The sequence below is a fragment of the Adiantum capillus-veneris genome, chromosome 5 (genome assembly GCF_014529385.1).
Source record: "Adiantum capillus-veneris isolate H3 chromosome 5, ASM1452938v2, whole genome shotgun sequence".
NCBI lineage: Eukaryota > Viridiplantae > Streptophyta > Polypodiopsida > Polypodiales > Pteridaceae > Adiantum > Adiantum capillus-veneris.
In genome coordinates this window covers 66,455,054-66,480,557 of record NC_140935.1, presented here as the reverse complement: position 1 = coordinate 66,480,557, position 25,504 = coordinate 66,455,054, and the positions used below count along the sequence as shown (strand labels likewise).

Here is a 25,504-nt window from a genome sequence, read left to right as displayed (position 1 = left end):
CGTCGTCATCGGCATAGTCCAAATTGCATCAGTCCATTGCATTCGCATTGTACACCTTTGTGCAATCAAAGTAGACCACTCTCGCCGACGAGTGGGGCCTTCGGAGGAGGGTTTTACAACCTCTTGGGTGTCGTATCTCTTCTCTCTTCTTCTCTTAGTCTCATTCACTTGCACGCACAATATCCACTCACTTTGTTCGTGATCATAGCACTCTCCATAAGACGGACGGCTCTCCCCTTCCCTAAGAACTAAAAGGAACCTTGAGCAAATAAAGATCACTAATCTTGAGAAAATACAAGATTCATTCCGCTGCACCTAACAGGGAATGCTTGGATAGAGGGAGTTCACATCAAAAGTAAACATAATAATATGGGGAGGAAAAAAAGTGGTGGTTAGGTGCAAGAGGGAGTGGGACTCTTTGAGCTGTTGGGTTTTAGAAAGGAGAACGGGGTAGAGTTGTGCATGGAGCCATTTAGAAGCATTTTCCAAAAGGTATCCTTTGTAAGTTTGTGTATCTTAGGTAGGAGAAAGAAAGGGCAAGGTTTGGGTTTGGTTTTACCAAGAGAGGAGGAGAGGATAAAGACCCGTTCATTGTAGGGGCGAAGGGGGTAATTTGAGACAATGGAAGCGAGGAGGGAAGATACAAAAGATAGGGGAGGAGAAGATAACAGGGAGTAGGTAAGGGGGTCCGAAAGGTGGCGAAGTGCTTCATTATTATGCCATACCTTGGAGAGGATTACCGGTCCTAGATTCTTATTGGCTAGTTTGATAATAATACTGAGATCATTTTTTAGGGAGGATATGGTTTCAATCAAGAATGGGTTTTGAGTGGAAGGGGGTGGGGGGGGGGGGGGGGGGGGGGGGGGGGGGGGGAAGAGAGAGGAGTTTAAGGAAGGTGAAGATATGTTCGAAGGCGAGGTTAAGAGTAGAGGAAGGAGAGGGAGGATTCCAAGAGGGATTAGGGATAGATAAAGAGGGTGGAGAAGAGGGGGAATCATTTTTAAAGAAAATTTTAAGTTGAAGTGATTTTTTTTAGATTAGAGTAAGCTTTTAAGATTGAGATCGGTGGGGGTGGAGGAGAAGAAGGAATATAGTTAAGTCCAAGACCAAGAAGTCTTTGTTCGGCGGAGGAGAGGGAACGATTTGAGAGATTGTGAGAAGAGAGGTTGGTGGCTTTGTGTTTTAACGCGAAGGTAGAGATTTTTCAATGCCAAAGTTTTAAAAAGGTGAGGGTTTGTGAGAGGAAGCCAATACTTATACCTTTTTTACCTGAAAGGATGGGGTGGAGGAGGAGAGGGATAGTACATGGAGGAGGGGTCCAAACGTGAGAGAAAAGAGGAGGTTTAGAAAAGAGCAAGTGAACCGAAGTTGTAGGGTGCTCCTTCCCTAATTCAACCTCCTCCATTGCAAGTTTTTTGAGGTTTTGGGCAAGCTATATTTAGGGTGAAGTGGTTTAGATTGAGGTAAGCGGGAGGTGTTAGGAGAGGGAGAATTAAGGGATGGGTTAATGGGGGAGAGGTTTTGGGTTTTTTAAAAAGTTGTCGGGTGAATTCTTCATATGAGGTTTTTGACGAAGGAGGGGAATTTTTGAAGAGTTGCTTAGTGCAAACCATAGACGAGGGAGGGAGCTTTTGGTGGGTAATATGGTGGGGAGGCTTGAGGTTAAAATGCTTCTTTGGGGGTGGTGGTGAAAGAAGCCTTCTCATTTGGGTGGTGACTTCGTTGTGAACCAACTCGCCCACCGTTTCCTTAGGTGGAGATTCTACCTCTTCCAAGAGAGAGATTTGGGATCTCTTGCTAGCATTGTGAGCCACCATGTTCAAAGAAGAGGCCAAATGTGTTTGTAGAATCTCATTTTGTAAGAGAGCATCAAACTCAATAAGAGAGGCTTGCTTCCATAAGAGTAGTTGTCTAGCCATGCCGATGGTAGAACTCTAGAAAAGGAGACGGGCGCAAGCTTTTTAGTGAGCTCTAAATGCCTTTCTTCCACAATGTCATGGTGGGCGAGTTGATTCACCACGAAGTCACCAGCCAAATAAGAAGGCTTCTTTCACCACCATCCCTAAAGAAGCATTTAACCTCAAGCCTCTCCACCATATTACCCACCAAAAGCTCCCTCACTCATCTATGGTTGGCACTAAGCAACCCTTCAAAAATTCCTCTCCTTTGTCCAAAACGTCTCATAAAGAATTCACCTGACAACCTTTTAAAAAACCCAAAACCTCTCCCCCATTAACTCATCCCCGATCAACCTCCTCCTCTTGTATTTCTCTCATTTTAACCACTCCAAAAAACCCCTTCCCCTCTCCCTTCTCTACCAACCTTTCCGGTCTACCCTCTCTTCTCCAAACTCCTAACTATCCTCTTAATTCTCCCTCTCCTAACACCTCCCGCTTACCTCAATCTAAACCACTAGACCCTAAATATAGCTTGCCCAAAACGTCCAAAAACTTGCAATGGAGGAGGTTGAATTAGGGAAGGAGCACCTTACAACTTGGGTTAAGTATTGGCTTCTCACAAACCCTCACCTTTTCAAAAATTTGGCCTTAAAAAATCTCTCTACCTTCTCCTTGGAACACAAAGTCACCAACCTCTCTTCTCACAATCTCTCAAATGGTTCCCTCTCTTCCGCCGAGCAAAGACTTCTTGGTCTTGGACTCGACTATATTCCTTCCTCTCCTCCACCCCCACCGGTTTCAATCCTCGAAGCTTACTCTAACTTAAAAAGATCACTTCAACTTAAACTTTTCTTTAAAAATGCTTCCCCCTCTTCTCCCCCCTCTTTATCTATCCCTAATCCCTCTTGGAATCCTCCTCCTCCTCCTTCCACTCTTAACCTCGCCTTCGAACATATCTTCATTTTTCTTAAACCCCTTCTCTCTCTTCTTCCCCCCTTCCACTCAAAACCATTCTTGATTGAAACCATATCCTTCTTAAAAAATGACCTCAGTATTATTATCAAACCGGCCGATAAGAATATAGGACCGGTAATCCTCTCCAGGGTATGGTATAATAATGAAGCACTTCGCTACCTTTCGGATCCTCTTACCTACTCCTTGTTATCTTCTTCTCCCCTACCTTTTGTATCTTCCCTCCTCGCTTCCATTGTCTCAAATTATCCCCTTCTCCCCTACAATGAACGGGTCTTTATCCTCTCCTCCTCTCTTGGTAAAACCAAACCCAAGCCTTGCCCTTTCTTTCTCCTACCTAAGATCCCTCTCCTTGTTGGTCGCCCTATTTGCTCCTACAAAGGATACATTTTGGAAAATGCTTCTAAATGGCTCCATGCCCAACTTTACCCCGTTCTCCTTTCTAAAACCCAACACCTCAAAGACTCGACTCCCTTATCTTGGACCTAACCACCACCTCCTTTCCTCCCCATATTATTATGTTTACTTTTGATGTGGAATCCCTCTATCCAAACATTCTCATACAAGAAGGTCTTTTGGCTCTCAAAAACACTATCCGTGACATCTTCCCCTCTCCCAAAGTCCATTTCATCCTATCCTTAGCCTCTCTTATCCTCACGATCACTACCTTTCTTTTAATGGGGATTGTTGGCACCAAATCAAGGGTACGGCAATGAAGTCCAACTTTGTCGTTGTCTAAGCTTGCCTTTTTCTTTGTTTCTTAGAAGAAGGCATGAATCTTCTCTCCTCTCCCTCTCTTCTTTATTTCAAGAGGTTTGTAGATGATGCTTTTGGCATTTGGGATGGCCCTTTTTCTAGTTTGAGTAAGTTTCTTAAAAGTTATGGGCGCCCTCTCCAAGAACATATCAAGATATCTTCCTTCATCTCCTTTCAAGAGGCGGTTATCTTAGACATCCATTTCCTTCAAAGGAGCCTCTTTTGCCACCCATGGAATTCTCGATTCGCATTGTCACCAAAAAAGCCTCAACTCTTACAACTATATCCCTTGGCAATCCTGGCATCCCACACACTAAAAGATTTCCTTCATTCTTTCAGAACTTAAAAGATACATCATTCAAGAAAGCTCTCTTTCAAGTTTTATCACTATCCGAAACCTCTTCTTTGCTAAACTAAGAACAAAAGGCTACCCACCCTCTCTTTTGGAAGCTTGCTTCCATTTTGTCCTTATAGTACTAGATCGTCTCTCCTCCAAAAAATCCAAAAATCCAAACCATCACCTACCATTGTAAAAATTCCCTTTTCACCTCTTACCCGCACACTCAACCTCTCCCTCTCCATTAACAAACCTCTCTCTAGGCTTTTTAATGCTAATCTCGAACTTGCACACCTTCCCAAACCTATTGTGTGTTGGCTTCATGCACCAAACCTTGGCTCCCTTCCCATTAATATCTAATGTTTTTTTGTGCTCCCCTCTATCTCGTTTATTTCCCGACATATATTTCTCCTCATATAATTCTTCCAAACCTTTGTGTCTAACCAAACCTCATTAACTGTGACTAGCCTCCAATTTTTTGTACACTTCCAAATTTTTGGTACATCCCTTAAATACTCCGTCTTCTCCCTTTCCCTCCCCTTTTCTTTAGTACCTCCTAAGAACTTGGGGAATAACTTACCTTTAAAACTAGCCCTATATAACAGTAATTTTTACAGGTTTTTGAACCATGCCCCCCTATTTATACCCCCTTCCTCCTCCAAATTTTTTGCACCACTGATGAGCTAATCTAGCGAAACGCGTTTGGTGAAAAAATTTGGTGTTACTACCCCACCCCTCCCAACCTCCGAACAACCTCTCCCCTTTTTTCTCTCTCTCCTTCCCTGTTGCAAGTATCGCTCACTATGAAATTCTTTTGAAATAAACTTGCCACTTTTCAAAAACACAGATTTCGGATCGACACGCCCAAGTGGTCTTGGGTTACGTGCGACCACAAGAAGCAAAAAATTTCCTATGGTTCTTTGTGATTCTTTTCTTGAGTGATGATACCCAACATTGCCAAAGAGCTCTGATACAAATGTAATGTGGAGCGGAAGTGAATAATGGTGTATGGCTCAGAATGAGCAATCAGTGAGTGCTCAAGGTTCCTTTTACTTTAGACGAAGGGAGCTCCTTCCCGGCTTAGAGAGAGTGTGTGCAATGACCAAAACAAGAGAGTAGAATGCAAACTGTGGATGAGAGTGCATGAGAGTGCTAGAGAGAGAGAGAAGAGACGACACCAGATGGGGTCCCAAACCCCCCTCCAAGGGCCCCCCTCGCTATTGCTAGAGAGGTATTTGCTTTAGATTGCACAAAGTCTGGTACAATGCTTCTAGATTCTGTGGTACCTGACCAGTGACGACGACAATGGCGATGATGATGTCAACGACGACGATGTTGACTATGACGATGACGACAATGGTGTCATCGTCGACGTCAGATCTGCGATGCTAATGGCTGAAATCTAAAAGCGCTAGGTCTATTGCTGTGGGTCTGCAGTTGCGGTGCTGCTACAGGGCGGATCTGCAACTGTCCATGCATGCAATGGCTGAAAACTGCAAAAACGCTGGCTGTCTAGAGGCTGAAAACTGAAAATGCTGGCTGAAATCTGGGCTGAATTCTGTTCGCTGGCTGATCTGCTGCAATAGGGCGAATGCGGCGAGGATCTGCTACCGAACGGTGCGGTATGGTGAGGCTATGGCTGACTTGAAAATGCTGATCCTCTAGGCTGAAAATGCTGGTTCTTCAAGCTGAAACGCTGGTGCTTGAGAGCAAAAACGTTGGCCGTGCTGGCTCTTGAGAAAACACTGGGAGCCTGAGGGTGCTGCTGGCTATTGTGCCCTCCTTGAGTTCCTACCTCTTCTGCCTCTACTGGGCGCCCCTAGCCTTGCTTGTATGCCAAAAGATGGTCGAGCAGTCCTACAGCCTCCCATGACTTGGCAATAATAATAATAATGTCGCTTATTATTAATAATGCCATAGGAGGTGGTCCACATGCAGCTTGGGGAAAACTGGGTTCATGCGGTGGAAAGTGCTTGGTACTGGGTGTTGATGGTAATGATTCTGGGTTGTGCAATCAGAGGGTATGCAACTACTCTAAGTGCCTGGACATGCACGGCCCGCGTATAGGCTCACAAGGGTGCCAAAACTCTTTCTAGGTTACCTAAACCCTAGACGTAGGAACAATTTTTCCACATGCACATAGGGTTAGATGTGCATGTGACATTTGATGATAGCTACTTTTGATATCGATTCTACTGAAACAAGTAGAACCCTGCAATCTATCAACTATATCATGGATGTTGGGTGTTGGAAACCTGTCTTGATGGTTATCTGATTTAGAGCTTTGTTGTCTACACATCCTCCAAGCTCCATCTTTCTTTAGCACAAGTAGCGTTGGTGAAGAAAAAGATGATGAACTATGTTGGATCAAGTGTTTCTCCTAAAGTCCTCCTCTCCGAAAACTCAAGCACCGGGACATGCGGCAAAAACGCTTCAAGATTAGATCTAACACTGGAGCTCCAGTACCATGTTGGAAATGGCAACTGAAGATGGACGGGTATGGCTGAAAACCGCTGCAATAGGTGCACAACCTCTCGTCTCTGATGGTGGACCTCTGAATGTGGAACCTGTCTAAGCAATCCCGTTGAGCTGGTCTCCTAGATCTGCGAAGATGCTGCAGGTGGAGAGTCGTCTAGGAGAAAAGCACACAAGGAGAGGTATTTGCAAAAAGGCGAAGGCACAGAGGGGAGAGGGTGATTTGGAACAAAACCTCTAGAGAGAAAACGATGCTAGAGAGAGAAGTTGGGGAGAGAGAGACCAAAAATGCTGGCTCTGATTTGGAATTCAGTAAATTGATGGGGTGGATAGCCCACTCCGTGTATAGGGAGCAAATCTAGATGCCCAACCTACTTGAAGAACCCACGACCTAGAAAATTGGGGGAAAAAATGAACTGGCCCATAGATGGAAAACCAGTGGCACAAGGCTGTGAAAATAAACGCTTTAGACCCAGGGCCACCAAGAGGCACACTAACAATATGAGGGCAAAACAATGGCAGAAACAGGCCAGAAATGAGAAATTTCTCTTTCATAGCTGGGCACAGCCCCAAACCAGCCCTCACTCCCTATGATCAGCCCCTTGAAGATGCTGGGGCACTAGCAGCTCAACCAAGATCCACTAGAGAGGCGACAAACTCTCAACTCATGCTCAGACTGCACAACTGTGGAGCTGCCAAGTGACATCTAAAGAAGAAGCTCATCTATCCCGCATTTGAGAAGACAACAAGGCAAGGCACACCTCCATCTGCTCTCCATTAGAAACTTTACTATGTAACTGTAAGTGGCTCGCACATCTAGTAGCAAATCCAACACGCCTATAAAACAAGCAGTACATAGTAATCCAGCTTTGTAGACACTGACTTGTTGAATGGAGGTGGGGTCTATTCTACCTTTTGGTCCCTAAAAGAGCTTCTCTCTAAATATAGGCTGCATTCTTTGAATGACTTGTCCTATGTAGGTCTTAGAGGAATGCTTCTCAAGTTTTGTTGCAGAATTTGAGGAGTTTTTGGGAGTTTGTGATGTCTTTTTTCATTGGAACTCTATTGTTCTCAAAAAGGTTTCTGAAACTAGATTCTTGCTCTCAAAGTGTTTCCTTCCCAAGATTTTCTTCTTCTGACCTTCATGCTCTTAAGAAATTTGATCGCGACTTTGTTATTCCTCATGTAGATACGTATATAATAGCTTTTGCATTGCAAGAGGTTATCTTGAATTATTAAGACTTTGGCAAGGTCTTTTGGTTTCAAGTGCCTTCCCGAATTCTTTCTTGTATGTTGTTCGACAATTTTAATTCTCTGAAATCTAGATGTATAGCAGCTTCATGCAATGCCCCCCTGACAAAGGTTGATATTGTTTCATAGGTATTTTTGCCTATTTCATGAATGCTGGGCTAGTTTTTTTCGAATTCTTTGAAAAGGATGAATGAGAAATCATCCTCCTTATGCCTCCAAGCTTTTGACTTGACAAATATATACACAAACATGAACTTGCGAATGAAAATCAGAGCATTTGAGAAGGATAGATGTCAGGCTTGCTAGAAGAAAAAACAGCAGTGCACTTTTGACATATTGTGGTTGAAAAATAAGAATGTAGACAATTCCCAAAGCCTTGTGAGACCTCTTGAGCCTTGTAAGAGATACACCCCTTTCAGTACACTGCTCAATTAGCATTTTAGCTTTTGAGGCGTTATAATGTATGTAGTGTCATGAAATGTTTTGAACTCAAATTGGTGTGATAAGGCATTTTTAGCCTTTGGTATGCTTGACAAAATGTTTCTCCTCTCTTTTTCTGTATGTGTCTTTTGCTGGATTTTTTCCAGTCAGAGTGACTGTTGCTAAAATGCACGTAAATAGAACTATGGTTCTGATTATGACAGAGCAAGCGGTGTTTAAGTTACCTATCCTTGTTCTCTTCATAAATTTCTCTTTCTTTTGTTTTTTGCAGTCTGAAAAAACAGCAAGTTCTGATCCTATGCGACAGCTCAGGTTTGGTCATTATAAGTAAACAATTCTACGTTTTCTGTGTGAAGTTGAGGGATTAGAATGCAGGTTCCATGTCTGTCTTGTCATATCTGTATTATTATATCTTGCTTTGTGATGAAAGAAGAATAGGTTCTACTTGCTTGCCTGATGATTCTGTGTCTTGCTAAAATGTTTCAGTTGCTAATTATTTTCAAACATTCATGGCATTGAGAAATAGTATGCCATGCATTTCATATGTTTTGATCAATGATTGAGGTAATGATGGGGTAGTTCTCTCCCTCAGGAACTGCCAAAACTTCTGTCTGTCACCTTTACAGTGCTTGTATTGCTTCATGTATTCACAAAGGTTGAAATGTGAGCTATAAGTTTTAATGTAGAAACTCGAATATACAAGTCCTATTTGCATGTGCTACTTGTTAATGAGTCTTGAGCATCCATCAATCTGCTAATCTCAACCCACTTAAGCTGTTATTCGTTTATTATTCCTAACCATCCATTACATTTAGAGAGAATATACCATGAAATCTTTTAGCCATACAACAATTTATACATTTATACTCAGATTGCTTCTCTCACTCAGAAATCCTCAAAACTGTGTGTCTTGAATGCAGTTCATGTTTCCGTACAAGCATTCATCAAGGTGTAAATGTGATATATAATTTCATCTGTGCTGTATGTTCCAAAGTTTCAACCGTTGTATGGGACATTAATATAACTTGCTCTCTCTATATGTTTCAAAAATTTGAATGTACAGTCCAATTTGCATGTGCTCATCTCCACCCGCTTTTAATTTAGAACTGGCATTACTTTCTCTTTCATTTATCCACTTTCTCTCTTTCTACCCACCCTTTGGTATGCTTTAAAGCTTCTGTGGTCAAAACAAAGTTTTGAACTGAAAGCATGCTTAAATTGTAACCAGATGATGATTAGAAAGAGTTGCCCTGTTTTTCTTAGTTAGAAACAAGCATCATGTGGAAAGCAAGATAAATAATGACACTTCGGATAATTTGCTTTGATTGTTGATGAGTAGCTGTTTATCCTAGTCCTGTCTGATTAAACCAAAAATGGCAAGACCTATACACGATGTTTACAATCAAAGGCTTCCATTGTTTTGTGGCTTATGAGCTTGATAGCTTTCATTTTGACAATATCTTTATGTGGGGCTTCCAGGTTTTTGTCATTCAGGAATCTTGCTGAAGCTTTCTTAAAGCAGGGTTCACTTTTTCATAGAGCGGCTTTGCAGTGCTATTTAAATGCAGTCTCTATTGATGAGAAGGATGTAACACTTTGGAACCGATTAGGCACCCTTGCATGCTCCCTGGATTCTTTAAATATTGCACGTTGGGCCTTTGAACAAGGTCTTCAGTGCAGTCCACAACATTGTACGCTTTTTGAACTTTTAAACACTTGGAAACAGTACTACACAGTTATGAGTTTGGAGGTCAGTGGAGATAGGTTTGATTTTTTGCTTTTATGGTTGTAGGGGCATGCATGGAGAAGCTTTTAGAGGTTTTGATTGCTATTGGGGATGAAGCTGCATGCTTGCCAGTTATAAAGTGTCTACTGAGGATTTCACCATCTCACCCAAGGGCCATACTTGTGAAGCAAGTCATAGAAAACAATGCAAACCCTGCTGACCTAACAGATGCTGTTGAGATGCTGAATAATCATTCAGTGCTGTTACGTGGCATTGACAAGCTCAAGCCTTACCATTACAGCTTGTCCTTTTCTAAGAAGCGCAAGTTTGAGGACTTGACAGATACAAACGAGTCGACCAGTAAGCATGTTTTGCAGCTAGATCTGAAGGAGCCTTCATTAATCGAACTACTAAACAAATTATTAGAGGTTTTAGAAGGTATCAATGGAACAGTGCTTACTAACATGCACGGTTCTGATAAGTTCACTGCATCGACTGCACTGGATTCTGAAATGGTGAGTTCAGGTGACATAATATTAGAGGAAATCCCATCGGTAGTGGCTAATGCAGCTCTCAAATTTTCTCTCAGGGGGAAGGATGTTATTGTGATTGAGGATCCTACAGCCACGGCAGAGTACATTGATCTAGAAAGCAGAACATTATCAGCTAGCAAGGAAATTTTGTGTGGTGAGATAGACATTGCGCCATGTATGAAGAAAACAAAACGTGATGCTTTTACTACTACAGACACGTGCAGTGACAAAGCAGTCACAATGAAGGAGAGAGATGCTTCTCCTGACGAAGAGCCACCATTAGAGAGACGCAGTACAAGGCTTGAAAGGATCAGAACCCGTAATTACGATAAAAATGATGAGCAGGAGAGCGTACAGCAAGATGCTACAAGAAACAAAGTCTCCATTGAAAATGTGCTGAAACTGCTTGAGCCCTTTATAATTTGCAAGGGGACTCTTGACAATGACTCAAAGAAAACTGTCAATTCAGTGGATGAGGATAAAGTGCAACCTTTGAATTTTTTGGAAGAGAGATACATTTGGAGTTTTCTCAAAAAGATTACTTTGAACAGCGGTGTGTACCATGTAGCTCAAAAGCTACTTGAAGATGTTTCTTTCAACTGTGTTAAGCCGCTTGAATGCTGGGACAATCTTTTTCAAGTAGAGAAATACATCAGGTCTGCTTCGAAAGCTCCAAGTCCATTTTGTAGTTTGTTTCTTGCAGAGGTCTACATGGACATGACCTCATTTGTGGCAGGAGTTTTGGAAAGGAAAGTCTTCTTGAAGGAATGTGATTATCATCTTTGCAGGATACTGGGGTGTATTGCTGCTACGTTCCCTTCTGATATTTCTGCAATTGGCCCCACAGTACCAAAGAACCTAAACAGCCTTAATGTGCAATGGCCTCGGATGGAGGAAGAAACTGAGGTTCCGTTTGAAAAGTTGGCAGGATGTCAATGGTCTTTCTGGGTCAGGTTCTATTGGGTCAGTGGTCGGGCACATTATTATCACCAAAATTGTGAAGAGGCTAGAGAAGACTTTTCTAAGTGCCTCAGGGTTCTTCAAGCTAGAAGAGAGTATGAAATTGATGCTCCAGTTGTAAACCTACCACATTGCAAGGTAGACAAACAGATTTCTGTTGAAATGGTACAAAACAAACTTCATGAAGTCCAGATTCAAGATATACTGTCACATTCAGCTGCCCAGATGCTTGAAGGTGGGAGATTTTCAGAGCTGATAGAAACACTGGCACCTATTTTGTTTTCTGAAGCTGAAAATGAGGGATTATCTTTCCTAGCTGGCAAGAAACATGCAAGTGAATTCTCCACAGAACTTGCTGCATTAAGCATGCTTATCAGTGCATGTGAGAAACGTGAGCCTCGAAATTTTGATATGGCCTTGCGATCTTACATTCAGAGGATGCATATACACCTTTTCGCAGCAGGCATTGTGAAATTGAAAGGTTTTCCAGATAGTCTCGTGCAGGGTGTAGGGCAACTCGTAGAAGATGTTACAAAGAAGGACAGTTTCAAGCTGGTAGTAGAGGAGGTGAAACGACTGAGTAGGTTTCTTGCTGATGCGGATCAAGAATTTTCAGAGAAGCCTTCTGCAGTGGTAGATTCTTCATTTTTAGGTGCAAGAATGCTAAGGAATGTTGCTGTAATGCATTTCATCTTTAAACCCGTTCTGCTGATTGAGCAAAATGGTATGATTTGCTTACGCAAATAAATTATGTTGTCAGAAAACACAATGGGAAAATCATGAAAATTAAATGCATGACATCATTGCTTGCAAGCAATGTACATTAAAAGGTACAATGCACTTGGGTGTCCATTCGGATGTCAGTAGGAAAAAATATCAAGTTTTGTATGTGAAGAAGGAACTTCTGTTTATTTGAGGCTCTTGGCAATAAATAACAGAGTCAAGCTATGAGGACAAATTAGACTATGTGAGTGTTCCATCCCACTACAAACTGTATGTGATTCAGGGTAGAAAACCATGCTTTAGAATTTTAAATAAAGTGCACCTGAGGAACAAGGATTGGCTTGGAAATATTGAAGCAAGTTGCGTTAGCTGAGCCTAGTGAGGACCCTAAACATATTCACAGACCTCAGGGAGGCGAAGCTCTTTTAGCCCTAAGTTGAATAATATTACTTTGACTCCCCCATTACGACTATGCAAAGAAACTTTATGAGGTACCGAACCAGCCTCCGGTTCCACAACCTCCCGGGCTTCGACCCACGAGCTCCTCCTTCACAAGGAGATGGTCAAGAAGGTCATCCACCGACTACAACACCGCCGATCATCAGATCATACAGGTTCACATAGTGAGCACCTCATTTATGTAGCCGCCACGATAGCCCCGTCGATCGCACATGCATTCAACCGGTCTATAGTGGAGGGCTTCCCAGAGGAGTGGACCAAACACACCATTGTGCCGATCCACAACTCTAGAGAAACCCTGGACCTAGGGAATTTGTCACGAGGACGTGGCAACTGCTAAACTTAGTTGTTGGTTTCTTTCCAATGATTTTTGTTTAATTTTTGAGACCCTCTTTTTGAAGTTGCAAATGGTCGGACATTGTATGGCCAATGTGAACGGTAGTTTCACATGCAGACGGAAAGTTGGTCGGCACTGGAACTCGTAAAGTAAAAGGATGTCTAGGCTCAGTTCAAGATCATGTAGGTCCCCCCGTCGCACTTAGCAAGCTGGTGGATACTAGGAAGTGAACTCAATAAAGACATAAAGTCAAGGTGGGATCACCAATAGAAAATATCCGACAGTTGGGCCACATTGCACTTTTGGATGCGGTCCCAATGAGGATAGATGGTCAGAAGACCAGTATGAGCCCAACGGAAGCATCTCCTAAAATTTAGGGAACTGCTATTTTGGGCTATGAAGTCTGTTCGCGTCATTAGCATCAGAATGACAAGGGGAACATTTTATTACTCTGCTGCAAAGTCAATTGATGTACCAGTTGAGAGATATTTAAGTAGGAAGCCCAATGCGGGGAAATTGCATGCATGAGTGCCAAGTGGCACTTTTTGGTCAAATTACCAAGTTTGGGAGAACAGAACTCGTAATTGACTTTTTGGAGCAGTTATGGAGGTTGATAACTGTGATTTTCAACCATTTCTCTCCATTTTTGAGCTTCCCATGACTTTACCTAAGACCAAGGAGCTCATTTTCAGCATTGAAGGCATCAGATGCGTGTTTACAGGGCTGTTTTGCTGCGTTTTCAGCGATATGCAGGTTTTGGCAGCCATGGAAATCTTCCCCTTTTTGCATCTATTTGTTCACAGATGCATTACATATCAAGGGCAGCAGAGGGAGCGTTCGATTTATGCTGGGGGATGCTTCATTGAGAACCTGTCACTCACAGGTTAAGAGCTATGGAGTGCTTGCTTTCCTCTCTATGTACAGTGTGGTGCTAGGAGTGATGACCTGCACACTACACAGTGCTCTCTCTTTCCTCTACGTGCATTTATGTGATGCCCCACAAGAGGGCTCTTCATTTGATTGATGTACAACTGTGTGGTTTCATGATTTTGTGCTAAGGCAAGAGCCTCCTTGAGCAGGAACAAGGATAGCTAATTGCTACTCTAAAGCAGGCACCTGTGAGGGTCATAACCTCACCGTACATGTGCGTTTTCAGTGCTGTGTATGCGTCGTAAATTGACTGTTTTTCAGCCATACGGATGCTAGAACCATTGGGAATAGTGCCCCACTGGCAAAGGATAGTTAAGGGACTGTTTGGGGCTGAAAACAAGGCAAAAACCAGTAAATACAGCATGCTGAATTTACTGTTTTTGGGCAGGAATCAGAGGGTTTACGCCAGTGCAAGTGAGATCCAGCAGGAGAATTGATTTCGCGCAAGTTTTGGGGTTGTTATGTTGCCGAAATTTGGCCAAATCAAGTAGTATCTAGTGTGATACAGGTAAAGGATTCCGAGGAACTTACTTTGTAATTTTCCCTCTTAAAAAATAAAGAAATACCGAAAGAGGCACCAATTTTGGGGCCTACAGGTTGTCGGCATCTGCTCGAAGCATTCTAGCTTTCGAGCCGTGTGTGTGCTTACGTGTTAATTCCCGTCGGAGGTTTCCTTTGCAATGTGCTTTGTGTGTGTGTCTAAAGTAAAGAATTACGGGTGAAAGCCAACGCCTACCGCCCTCAAAGAGTGAGCCTCGGTTGTTTTGGGTAAAGACAGAGAGTACAGGAACTTAGAATTACACTGACTGACAGGATGAATGATACCAAGGAAGAGGGTTTCTCTTCATAGAACAGATAGGAAATTCCGCATGTACGTCCTGCTAAAAAGTGGTTAAATTAGGGCTGATTTTCTGCTGTGTTTTTATGGTTTGCAAGTATGAACCAAGATGAGATAGGGAGAGGTCTCACGGTGGTAGATTGGTCACTAGATCTCCTGCGGGAGTGATGTGGATCTGCTAGGTGACACATTGCTTGCCGATTCTCTGAGGTGATTGCTTGGATTCTATGACGCATTGGTAAATCATCTTGAAATTTGAGCTTGCTTGGTCGTGGGTGGTACGTCACAGGTTGTGGAATTATGCTCGTTTCCAGAGGCAAGAGCCTTTTGTACACGTAAAAGTTAAGGGACAGGTTGCAAAGATGCTACTTGGTGAAGTTCAAGAACTATCCACCTATGGATGCAAAGTGGATAACAACATGAATTGTCAGAGTCACCGAATGTATTGCAGCTTTACCTTGAGGCCTTTGGGTTACAGCCTATGTATCCCCCAACCCAATGTCTGCAAAGGAGGGATAATGATAGAGCTAGCACATCAAATGTACTCATTGATTCAGTGCAATAGCAGTGTACAATTTGACAAAAGTATGAAGGTCTTATTAAGTTATTTGTATATATGTTTTGACAGTCTTTCTTGCGGATAGATGCGATGATAAAAGAGTGCTAACAACACAAGATCATCAATGGTATGTATTTATGGTATGCAATCGAGGACGTTTGCGATTTTCAAGAGGGGGGTATGTCACGAGGACGTGGCAATTGCTAACCTTAGTTGTTGGTTTCTTTCCAATGATTTTTGTTTAATTTTTGAGACCCTCTTTTTGAAGTTGCAAATGGTCAAACATTGTTTGGCCAATGTGAACGGTAGGTTCACCCGCAGACGGGAAGTTGGTCGGCACTGGAACTCGTAAAGTAAAAGGATGTCTAGGCTCTGTTCAAGATCATGTAGGCCCTGTCGCACCTAGCAAGTTGGTGGATACTAGGAAGTGAACTTAATAAAGGCATAAAGTCAAGGTGGGATCACCAGTAGAAAATATCTGACAGTTGGGCCATATTGCACTTTTGGATGCGGTCCCAATGAGGATAGATGGTTAGAAGACCAGTAGGAGCCCAACAGAAGCATCTCCTAAAAATTAGGAAACTGCTATTTTGGGCTATGAAATCTGTTCGCGTCATTAGCATCAGAATGACAAGGGGAACATTTTATTACTCTGCTCCAAGTCAATTGATGCACCAATTGAGAGATTTTTAAGCAGGAAGCCCAATGCGGGGAAATTGCATGTATGAGTGCCAAGTGGCACTTTTTGGTCAATTTTCCAAGTCCGGGAGAACAGAACTCGTAACTGACTTTTTGGAGCAGTTTTGGAGGCTGATAATTGTGATTTTCAACCATTTCTCTCCATTTTTGAGCTTCCCATGACTTTACCTAGGACCAAGGAGCTCATTTTCAACATTGGAAGGCATCAGATGCGTGTTTACATGGCTATTTTGCTGCGTTTTCAGCGATACGCAGGTTTTGGCAGCCATGGAAATCTTCCCCTTTTTGCATCTATTTGTTCACAGATGCATTACATGTCAAGGGCAAGAGGGGGCGCTCGATTTATGCTGGGGGGATGCTTCATTGAGAACCTGTCACAGGTTAAGAGCTATGGAGTGCTTGCTTTCCTCTCTATGTACAGTGTGGTGCTAGGAGTGATGACCTGCACACTACACACTGCTCTCTCTCCCCCCTACGTGTAGTTATGTGATGCCCCACAAGAGGGCTCTTCATTTGACTGATGTACAGCTGTGTGGTTTCGTGCTTTTGTGCTGAGGCAAGAGCCTCCTTGAGCAGGAACAGGGATAGCTAATTGCTACTCCAAAACAGGCATCGGTGAGGGTCATAACCTCACCGTACATGTGCGTTTTCAGCACTGTGTATGCGCCGTAAATTTCAACCATACGGATGCTAGAACCATTGGGAATAGTGCCTCACTGGCAGAGGACAGTTAGGGGACTGTTTGGGGCTGAAAACAAGGCAAAAACCAGTAAATACAACGTGCTGAATTTACTGTTTTTGGGCAGGAATCAGAGGGTTTACGCCAATGCAAGTGAGATCCAACAGGGGAATTGATTTCGCAAGTTTTGGGGTGGTTATGCTACCGAAATTTGGCCAAATCAAGTAGTATCTAGTGTTGGGGTATAAAGCCCAATGTGGTCGCCCAGGTAAGTGGGCGGGCCGCCAGGTATGTACACATATTCTTTTGTAAAAACCTAATAAGAACTCACTATGCTCTACACATTACAGTAGAGCGAGTTCACCATATCGTCGTGCTCTTCTTCTCACACTCTCTCTCGCGTCGCACTTCCGCTCGTACTCCTTCAACTGGTATCAGAGCTCAGATCGAGGCTCGGGGCAGCACTGCAGGAGGCTAGAGTCACTAGCTCAGATTGGAGTGAAATTCGACAGGCAAAGACACGGCCCCAAATCTCGTGGGTGAGCCCGAAGGGCTCGGTGTTGTCAGAAATTCATTTTGAGGTCATCTAGGCCACCGTTCGACTTCGACAAAGGTTTACGCAGGCCATTTTCGACTACGTGGTCTCAGTGGGTGCAGATCCGACTCTGCAAATTTGGGGTTTTTGGCCTACGACTGCAGGTGCTGAGGATATCGACACTCCCAGAGTGTTGATTTGTGGCTGTCTACACATCAAAGGACGGCTCACAGTTCTTGGAGGCGTGTCACATACGACACGGGTGCATCTACACACAGACTGTAGGCGACATCCACTAGTTCATCAGGTAGCTTGTGTTTGCTGCTTGATATTCCAGATTTCATCCTGACATTGTAGGTACTTCCACATGGAAAGGAGACTTTGCCAAAATTTCTGCAGAATCTGTAGCTTTCTTGGTTCATTTGACAGGTTGATATTGGTTCAGAGGTCAGTTTACAGGGGAAACTTTGCTGAATTTTTCCCAGAAAAGTAAACTACTGTGAAGCGTAGCTATGGTTGGATCATAGGACACTGCTCTTTACAATATCAAGCAGCTGGATGGAACCAATTTCCCATTGTGGAAGAAGCAGATTTGGCATGTGTTGGTACAAAAGAAGCAGATAAAACCTATAAAGCTCAAGGGGATAAAACCAGAAGATATGGACGAAGATGAATGGAGCGAAATGGATGAATTGGCACTTTCTACCATTATGCTGACTTTGATAGAAAGCGTTTACTTCAATGTAGCAGACGAGATGTCGGCTTATGAAGCATGGTTAAAGCTGAGTGATCTTTATGAGAAGCAGAGTGCAGCTTCACAAGTATACTGGCTTAAGAAGCTTGTTGACTTGAAGATGAAAGAAGGGACACCTATGTCCAATCATCTGAATGAATTCAACACCATCTACAGTCAGTTGTCAGCTCAAGGTGTCAAGTTTGATGAACCTGTTAGAGCTATGTTCCTGTTGATCACATTGCCGGAAAGTTGGGACACTTTTCGCACAGCTTTGAGTAATTCTGCACCTCCAGATGGTTTGAACATAGCAGGTGTAGAAGGAAGTCTGCTTACTGAAGAAACCAATAGAAAGACAATGGACAAAGGCAAAGGAACAGCCTTAGTTGTCAGGGGAAGGACCAAAGAAAAGTACACAGGTGGAAAGAGGAATCAGTCTCGTAGCAAGTCCCGCAGTGCTAAAGGCAAGAGTGACATAGAATGCTACCATTGTGGCAAGAAGGGTCACATGAAAAGAGACTGCAGAGAATGGAAAGCAGAAAAAGGCAAAGAGAAAGTTGAAGACCATGGTGAGAAGAACAAGTCCTCAGTGAAGATTCAAGAAATAAATGTGACAAACACTGTTGCAAAAGATGACAGTCTAGTGTCAGGAGACATCTACTTCTTGAAGAATACAATGGACTCGGCTCTTCTTACAGCATTTGATGGAAATGCAATGAGTGACTGGATTATAGACTCAGGGGCATCACTTCATGTGTCTCCAAACAAGGAGTGGTTTACGTCTTATGTGACCACTAAAGATCATGTTCGGCTAGGCAATGGGTAGACATGTGAGATCTTAGGTGTTGGAGATGTTCAATTGAAATTTCAGAATGGCTCTTCTTTCACGTTGAAGAATGTGAGACATGTTCCCGCAATTACAAAGAGCTTGATCAGCACAGGTTTACTTGATGATGCTGGCTACGTCACCACTTTTGGACAGAACATGTGGAAGATATCCAAGGGTTCTATGACAGTAACACATGGAGTAAAGTCTGGAGGACTTTACATGATTTATGTATCAAATGTCTCTAAAAATGTAATCAATGTAACCGAGCAGCCGAACGTTTCTTTGTGGCATAGCCGGTTAGGACATATGTCCAAGAAGGGAATGGAAATCTTGTCTCGTTCTGGTTATTTGCCTGACTTTTCATTTAATGATTTTGAATTCTGTGAACATTGTGTGTATGGTAAGCAAACACAGCAGCCTCATAAGCATAGAAGCAGTAGAAGAGATACACAGTTGGCACTTGTTCATAGTGATTTGTGTGGACCTATGTCTAACCTATCTCTAGGGGGAGCTTCTTACTTTATGACATTTATAGATGATTACTCGAGGAAAGTATGGGTTTACTTTCTCAAGCACAAGGATGAAGCGTTTAGTGTTTTCAAAACGTTTGTGACACTTGTGGAGAATCAGAGCGGCAAGAAGCTTAAATGCTTACGCACTGACAATGGTGGAGAGTATGTTTCAAAGGCCTTTCAGGACTTTTGTGAGTCAAAAGGTATAAACGTGAACTTACTGCTCCTTACAATCCTCCTCAAAATGGTGTTGCTGAGAGGATGAATAGGACCATACAAGAGAAGGTCAGAAGTATGTTGTCTAATGCACAGCTGCCAAATGGGTTTTGCGCTGAAGCTGTATCAACAACTGTTCATATTGTAAATAGATCTCCTAGCAAGGTTTTGCAGAAGGATTCAGTGCCAGAGATGGTATGGTCAGGCAAGGTGCCCTCATATAAGCATCTCAGAGTCTTTGGTTGTGAGGCATATACTCACGTTCCAAAGGAATTTAGGAACAAACTTGAGCCAAAGAGTAGAAAGTGCATCTTTCTAGGCTATGGTAATTCTGGTGAGATGGGGTATAGACTTTGGGATCCCAAATCCAGAAAGGTTGTCCGCAACAATGATGTTCACTTTAATGAATCCAAATATCATTCTAAACCAGAGAGGGTTGAGGAGATTAGAAGAGTTGTCTTCCAAGAAGATGGACCTGCACGTGCAAGACAAAATGTCAGGGCTCAAGAGGAGCAAGGACAGGATAGAGTGGAACCACCGGTTGTGGCTGAGCCTGAGCCACCTATTGTGCGTAGATCTGGACGTGTCACGCGACCTCCTGATAGGTTTGTTCCATCTATGAACTATGTCATGTTGACTGATTGCAATGAGCCTTCATGTTACAAGGAAGCAGTGCAAATGAAGGACTCCGGGAATTGGCAATTTGCCATGCAGTAAGAGATGACAGCTCTGCATAAAAACAAGACATGGAAGCTAGTTAAATTACCACAGGGCAAAAAGGCTCTACCTTGTAAATGGGTTTACAGGTATAAGATCACCGCTCATGATAGTCAACCAAAGTACAAAGCAAGGCTTGTTGCCAAGGGCTTTAAGCAAGAACAAGGCATTGACTTTGATGAAGTCTTCTCTCCGGTGGTCAAGATGACTACATTGAGATGCTTTCTTGCATTGGTTGCCATATTAGATTTGGTGTTGCACCAAATGGATGTCAAGACAGCGTTCTTGCATGGTGATTTAGATGTGGAAATTTACATGCAGCAGCCAGAAGGGTTTGTTGAGAAAGGCAAGGAAGATTGGGTATGCCAGTTGTTAAAGAGTCTTTATGGCTTAAAACAATCACCGAGGGCATGGTACCATAAATTGCACAAGTTTATGCTTTCTCAAGGCTACAAACGTAGTGAGTTTGATCACTGTCTATATACAAAGAAGGCTAAGGATGGTAGTTGGCTGATCCTTATTTTGTATGTGGATGACATGTTGATTGCTGGCAAGCACTTGGAAGAATTTTCAGCTTTGAAGTCAAAGATGGCAAAATCGTTTGACATGAAAGACATGGGTGAGGCAAGTCATATCCTTGGTAAGCGCATTGAGAGAGACAGATCAAAGAAGTTGATTTGGTTATCTCAAACAGAGTATATTGACAAGGTTTTGCAACGTTTCAATATGGAGAAGGGAAAGGCACTGAGTGTTCCATTGCTACCATATGTGAAACTTAGCAAACAAGATTGTCCCGTGTCTGAGGAAGAACAGGCTGAAATGGATAAGATTCCATATGCGTCTGCAGTGGGTAGTTTGAGGTATGCAATGATTGCTACTCGCCCAGAGATTGCATTTGCAGTGGGAGTAGTAAGTCGATACATGTCAAACCCAGGCAAGAAACATTGGGAGGCAGTGAAAGGAAGTTTGGAGCATTTCCATCGCGAAAAGGACCTCCATTTTGGCATTGGAGCGCGCCCAAGTAACAATTTCTGGTTATGTGCAGAAAATTACAGCAAGCGTGTGTGTGTGTGTTTTGCATGTTTCTGTGGTTGGTTGATTGCAGGAATGATTACGTCCAAAGTGGCACAGCTAGCGGAAGATAGACCCTCATCCGTGAGAGCTTCCGATGAGTTTTGTGGAAGGTAGACTCTCCCCTACGAGAGCTTCCCAAAATCTCGCAGAAGAGGATAGATCCTCTCAGTAATCAGAGAGCAGTTCTTCTACTCTGTCAGTCAGAAGCAGAAAAAGGCCAAGAAAGAATAGAGGATGGGCTTTCGCCCCGTTCCTATGCTTGTAAAGATTCTCCCTTAGTAATAAAGATATTCTCTTTATGGGGGGGGGACCAGCCCATCTTCCGGTCCCCAATGAAGTGTCAGGCTTTTTCTCTCTCTCCAATTCTCTTGAGTATTTGAAGTACAATTAAAAGTCAGTTTACGCTTCCATATTTTTGTGACAGTGGTATCAGAGCAAGGTCAGCTCTCTCTTCCTTAAGGGATTGACGACTCTTGGCAGACTGCAGAAATGGGAAGACGCGAGATAGAGTTCTCTCTCCTTCAACAGCAGGTGGAAGAGTTGCAAAAAGCTCTCTACCATCCAGAAGTCCAAAAGATTCTCCATACTCTTGAGAAAGGGAAGGAGAAAATGCCGATAGGGTCAGGAGAAATCCCGCAGAACCCAAAGGCGCCAGAACGAAGGAAAGATCCTATGATTGGAACCTCCCACATGCACGAGAGGCACAGGAAACCTCCAGAACGTCATGTGCGGTTTAATCCAAAGGTTCAAGAGCAGGATCCCCCTGATTCCCCTCAGTTCTCTTTCATGAAGGATCTGGATGACATAGTTGCTCTAGAAGACATGTTTCTTGACGATCCGTCGCAGCAAGAAGTGCATTCAAGGGAAAAGACTCCTGTCCATAAGGAGTCTAAGCATAGAAAGAAGGAGCACCATAAGAAGAAGCACCACAGGCAGAAAACATTCAAATCGGGAGACAAAGATGTGAAATTCGACACCTACAATGGACGGCGTGATAATGACAAAGCTTTGGCTTTCATCCGCCAATTCGAAGTTGCATTTGCTGAAGGGAATTTTAAAGAAAGATCCAAGCTTCGCAATGTCAGTATGTACTTGAAAGGCACCGCGAGCAGTTGGTGGCTAACCCTTATCCTTGTAGTAGGGCTACAGTGTCACTTCACAAGACAGGCAGTTGGACAGTTAGCTACAGTTGGTCTGGTTCACACTGGACAGACCCTTTGGGCTGGGAGTGACACGTGGCAGGGTACCTATGGTGGTCTAGTGGACATCGTGGCCAGGTCACCACCACCACTCAGTTTGGAGATAGACTTAGCTGGCTGGACATTTATGGGCCGTTGGTGGCTCTTATGGTTGTACATATGAGTAGTCGTTTAGGGCCAGTTCCATTATCTTGTACGAGTGAGTCTTACACAGAGCACTGCTTCACCATCCCTGCACATCTGAGCCTTGACACCCCATTTGTACCTGTGAGTCCTGGGCTGGAGTTGAGTGTGCTGCCACGCCAGAGTCTGTACATGGTTCTTTGAGCTAGTCGAGTCCACATGTTCTGGTCCACTGTTGTGTCTCTGTTGTTATCCATTGTTTCTGTGTTTCATTCTGTTTGAGAGAGTTTCCAATTGTTTGAGTGAGATTGTCACGCACATTGCACTGAGGGGCACCCACACTGTAGAGAGTACGACACATTATCCGCGCTACAGGTGCTCTCATTTTGGCGATCACGGTGGGACCTCAACTGAAGTCTCACTCTGTTGAGTAGCTGGTTTCTTCGCTTCGCCTGTGCAGCCTGTTGGTCTGGTCCAGTTTCATCCTTGACAGCTTAATCTAGCTGGTCTAGTCTCTCGCCTGGTTGGTCTGGTCCTATCTTGCCCTGGTCCACCCAGTCCTAGTCCTGGTCTAGTCCTTCTCGTCCCTGGTCTAGTCCCTCCTCGTCCTGGTCCAGGCCAGGTGGTCTAGTCACTCGCCCTGGTCTAGAGAGTCTAGACCAATGTTCAACCAAGTGAAGGTTGTCTTGCCCAAGTGAAGGTCTTCTTGCCCAAAGCTTGGTGGGGTTGGCGATTACTACATGACACATACAAGGAGGTCTTTGGAGCGTCAAAGTGCACTACTGAGTCCTCTGAAGTACTACCACAGACGGCGTCAACCCTTGGTGCCCAGTAGAAGCATATTAACCCCATCACCCATACCTACTCATAGGGCTACCTCCATTCCTTCGACCGGTTCTACATCCTCCAGGTCACCTTCTCCGGTAAGGCTCTCCCCCATTTTGTTACAGCAAGCTAGTGAGCAACAGACCCAGGAGCAAGAGGCCATGGAGGAGCTCACAAGTGTTTTGGCAAAGGTGAACATCAAGTTCCCTACCTTTAAAGGTCTCTCCGCAGAAGACGCAGACGACCATGCTCGGAGGTTTGTCTCTCTTTGCAGAGGTCGTGGCCTCAACAGAGAAGACGCATACCTGGTGCTCTTCCCGTCCACCTTGGATGGTCTTGCAGATAAATGGTACAGTCAGTTTGCTGAAAACCACTTTACTACTTGGACCATGTTAAGACAACAGTTCTGTGAAGCTTTCCGACCAGGGGATTATCAAGAGAAGATTCTAGATGAGTTGGCTAACTTGTTGCTCCAGCCCAAGGAGACATTTGCAGAGCTCATGACCAGAACAAAGTCCCTGGTCGCCAAGATGCCTCAGCAACCAGGGGAATTCATGGTGAAGAAGTGGGTAGAGAAGGCTCTGCCTAAGACTTCTCAACAAAAGCTCAGAGAAAGTCTCCGTCCTGAAGCCAGTCTGGAGGACTTTGTTGCTACTGCTACTAGAATAGAGGGAGTAAGAAGGCAATTCACTGACTCTCTTCAGTTAGATACTGCCCCTGTACTCATGGACAGTCCATCAGACCCCTTGACTGCTTTAAGAAGGGAACTGGAAGCCCTAAAGTTACAGCGGGCCCTTCACGAAGAGAGATCCTTCTCTCTCAGACAGGAGAAGCCTCCACATCAAGAGGCTTATGATCAACTTAAAAGAGAGTTAGAAGAGCTCAGGTCTCAGCAGGAGACTAAGGCTATGGTATGGTGTAGTTCGTGCCGCTCTCCAAGACACCCTCCACAGGACTGTCCCCTTCGCTCTTCTTGCCACCTCTGCGAGAAATCGGGTCATGAAGATAAGGATTGCTACTATATAAAGGGATTGCACAAGATACAGCAAAGTCTTGGTCCTACTCTCCAACAGGGATTAGCACCAGCATCAAACATGGTTTCCCACTACAACCATCCCAACTACATGCCACCTTTGCTCAATACCCCTGCTGTCCAAGGTATGTCAAGTACTTTCCCGACTCAAAGTTTTTATAATGCTAATGCCACCTCAACCCCTCAGAGCTTCTACACTTCAGCCTCCAACTCCATGCAGCAACCACCTCGTCCCCCGTTTCGTCCTTCCAATCGGCCCATACTTTGCTACAGATGCGGAGAATATGGGCATTATCAGAGCAAGCGTCCTTTACCTGAGGGGTCCCCTCGTTGTCGTCATTGCCCTGATTCGAAGGATCACTACAGTAAGGATTGTCCCACGCAAAGGGCATCCGCGTCTTCAAGCTCGACTTAGAACCAGCAAGAATTCACCTTCCCGAAGATAAACTTGATTACTGTGAACACCGTGCCTCAACCATCACCTGCTACTCATGTGGTTAAGCCACTGCAAGTGGAGGAGCCTGCTGGTGTCCTTACTCGGGCACAAAGAGCAGCTCTTGGTCTCAGTCTGCCCACAGGTCCACCTCGCCAGTCCCCACTTCCTCAAGCTGGTCTATTTGACCCAAAGGACGAGTCCTTCAAAGTTGCTCAGAGCAAACCAACTTCCCTGTTATCTGACATTGATGGAGCCTTCTTGGAAGCAGTGGCTGACTTGGAATAGATTAAGGTCCCAAAGGGAGCCCAGTTCGAAGGCGCCAAGCCCACAGCAGAAGCCATCTTGAAAAATACTTTTCAGTAGGTGTCACTATACGACACGCTAAGGCTCGACGCAACACTTAGAAGTGACACCCTGTCAGTCATTCAGTCTCTGTACCCGGGGGCTGGGCCTAGTGGCGGGCACCTCCCTGTACAGCCCTCAAGGTCTTATTTGATTTCCTATCCATCTGCTCCCCTCACCGATTATAAAAGTCCTCGCCTCACTGTATCTATTCTTGGGCACCAGCTATCCGGCGTCATTGTTGATGGAGGATCTGGAATCAATTTGATGCCCGAATTCACTATGATGGCCTTAGGTCTAAAGCCTACCCGACCTGCACCTTTCACTGTTACATTGGTAGATCAGAGAACAGTCTAC

The 25,504-nt window shown here is 44.0% G+C and overlaps 1 protein-coding gene across 3 annotated transcripts in view; it reads left to right on the top strand.

Moving 5' to 3' along the window:
- The window catches only part of LOC147457463 (Tetratricopeptide repeat (TPR)-like superfamily protein), a 132,398-nt gene that overhangs the window by 27,453 nt on the left and 79,441 nt on the right, over positions 1 to 25,504 (top strand). Inside the window, exons 4-7 of one of the 3 annotated variants that reach the window (XM_086512345.1) lie at positions 8,402 to 8,442; positions 9,610 to 9,821; positions 9,923 to 11,045; positions 11,178 to 11,982. In XM_086512345.1, the coding sequence (XP_086368471.1) occupies positions 8,402 to 8,442; positions 9,610 to 9,821; positions 9,923 to 11,045; positions 11,178 to 11,982 (2,181 nt within the window). Of the gene's footprint in view, positions 1 to 8,401; positions 8,443 to 9,609; positions 9,822 to 9,922; positions 11,983 to 25,504 lie in introns of those variants that run through there. The other 2 variants (XM_086512344.1, XM_086512346.1) reach the window with 2 other exon arrangements.